Source organism: Cyprinus carpio, chromosome A15 (assembly GCF_018340385.1).
Source record: "Cyprinus carpio isolate SPL01 chromosome A15, ASM1834038v1, whole genome shotgun sequence".
Classification (NCBI taxonomy): Eukaryota; Metazoa; Chordata; class Actinopteri; order Cypriniformes; family Cyprinidae; genus Cyprinus; species Cyprinus carpio.
In genome coordinates this window covers 22,345,991-22,348,025 of record NC_056586.1, presented here as the reverse complement: position 1 = coordinate 22,348,025, position 2,035 = coordinate 22,345,991, and the positions used below count along the sequence as shown (strand labels likewise).

General features: G+C 38.4%; 1 protein-coding gene across 1 annotated transcript in view; it reads left to right on the top strand.

Annotated features, from left to right (window-relative positions):
* Positions 1-647: 647 nt before the first annotated feature.
* Positions 648-2,035, top strand: part of LOC109061538 (protein IWS1 homolog) — an 11,513-nt gene continuing 10,125 nt past the window's right edge. Inside the window, exons 1-3 of the mRNA XM_042771726.1 lie at positions 648-939; positions 1,346-1,413; positions 1,822-2,035. The exon at positions 1,822-2,035 is cut by the window's right edge and continues 297 nt beyond it. Of these exons, the coding sequence (XP_042627660.1) occupies positions 912-939; positions 1,346-1,413; positions 1,822-2,035 (310 nt within the window). The 5' untranslated portion in view covers positions 648-911. The remainder of the gene's footprint in view (positions 940-1,345; positions 1,414-1,821) is intronic.

The following is a 2,035-nucleotide window of genomic DNA, read 5'->3' as shown; positions in this document are numbered from 1 at the left end:
TACATTTTGACATCCATAATAAAATATTTAAAAAACCTATTATATTTACACACACACACACACACACACACATATATTTATATATACATTAATGTAAATATGGTATCTAAATTTGAACTCATTTGACTAGACTAGAGAAGGTTGTTTATCTTTTATAAATATTCTTTTAATATTCCTTTAAATGTAAAACACGTCAAATGCTTTCGATAAAGAATTATTGTAAAATTGTAATATTGTAAAATTCAAATAAAAATATAATTAAATAATATAATTGTTTTAATTAAATGTTATAATTGTGTGAATTAATTTAAATAATATTTTAAATGTAAAAAAATATATTATAATTATTAATATTTTTATAATGTCAGAAATTATTTGTATTATTAATTCAATAATATTTTTTTTTTATAAAAAATATTAAATATTTTGAAAATATATTATTAATGAAAATAAAAGAAAATATAGTTGAATAATAAATGTATTAAATTAACAGCATATAAAATTATATATTTGAGCATTAAAATAATTTCAACAAAATAATATCGTCCATTCATTCTCCAAACTAGAGAACGTGCCTTCCGCGCGTTTGCGAAGCTCCGCCCCCTCACATGACGTTTTGACTGACGTATTTTAAAAGCGACGGCGCGTCCGCACGCATGCGTCCCGGGGCGGTGACACCATTTTAAAGGAAGAAAGGAAAACAGGCACAGTTAGTGACAATCAGTAATAAATCAACAGTTTATAATAATACAGAGCCCATGTGCGTCTTAACAAAACCGGAACGATAAAAGATCCCCGCTGATCCACAGTAAAACCGGGTTCCGGTGCTGCAGCTCAGCGTCTTTTCTGGGTTATTGTTGTTATTGGGGTGTGTGTGAAACTGAAGCAGCGCGGTTCCATCCACAGTCCAGATGGATGGAGACGAGGAGATCCGCTCAGGTAACCTTACAACAACCTACCATGCTAATATCACGTGTTTTTATACATTTACCACGGTAACACCATGGTACCATACCGGTACCATAGTGTATGACTACAGTAAACATGCATTACCATATAATTAATAAATGTACCGTGGTATTTTCGTGTTTTTTGGACAAGTACTATTGTAATACAACGTATTTGTTCATTTACCATGGTATTTCTTGACGTAGCGTGGTATATGGCTATAGTAAACATGCATTACCTTATAATTCATCAAAGTAGCATGGTATTTTCATGTTTTTTTAAGACAAATATCATGGTAGTGCAATGTTTTTGGTCGTTTACTCCTATCATAAGCATGGAATACTATGAGGTGCATCAAAGACGTGTACTAAGACTCTTTGATTTTGTATTTGTTCAGATGACGGCAGCGCTACTCCAGTTCAGGACGAGCAGGAGGAGGCCAGACCCGCGTCACCGCAGTCTGAGGTCAGTCCGATGGTTTGGGTTTAGTGCCTGACTTCAGGAAGTACTTCTCACGGTTCTGTGCTCACTCTCAGGTCATCCGAGATCAGGATGTGTTTGTTTCTTCATCAGGTTTGGAGAAATGCAGCATTGCATCAGTGTCTCAGCAACCGATGCTCTGGAGTGAATGGGTGCCGTCAGAATGAGTCCAAACTCCAGTCCATCAGTTAACATCTGGAGAAGACTATACCTGAAACACATCTGTCATTGTGGATTACTGTGATGTTTTTATCAGCTGTTTGGACTCTCATTCTGACGGCACCCATTCACTGCAGAGCATCCATTGATGAGACACTGCTACATTTCTCCAAACCTGATGAAGAAACAAACTCGGGTGAACACATTTGTTTAGTGATTGCTCTGCTCTCGCAGGATGAAGGCAGTGATAACGAGGACGCCGCTCGCGACGCAGACAGCGGCTCGGATCACGAGGCTCGAGGAGGAGGAGACGCTAGCGAATCAGAGCCCGAGCCGCCGCGGCCCGCAGACAGTGAGGAGGAAGAGGAGGGCAGCTCTCCTGTGAAGAGAAGAGCGAGCACCTCGGACATCGAGGAGGAAGAGGAGGAGGAGAAACCACACCCTGCCA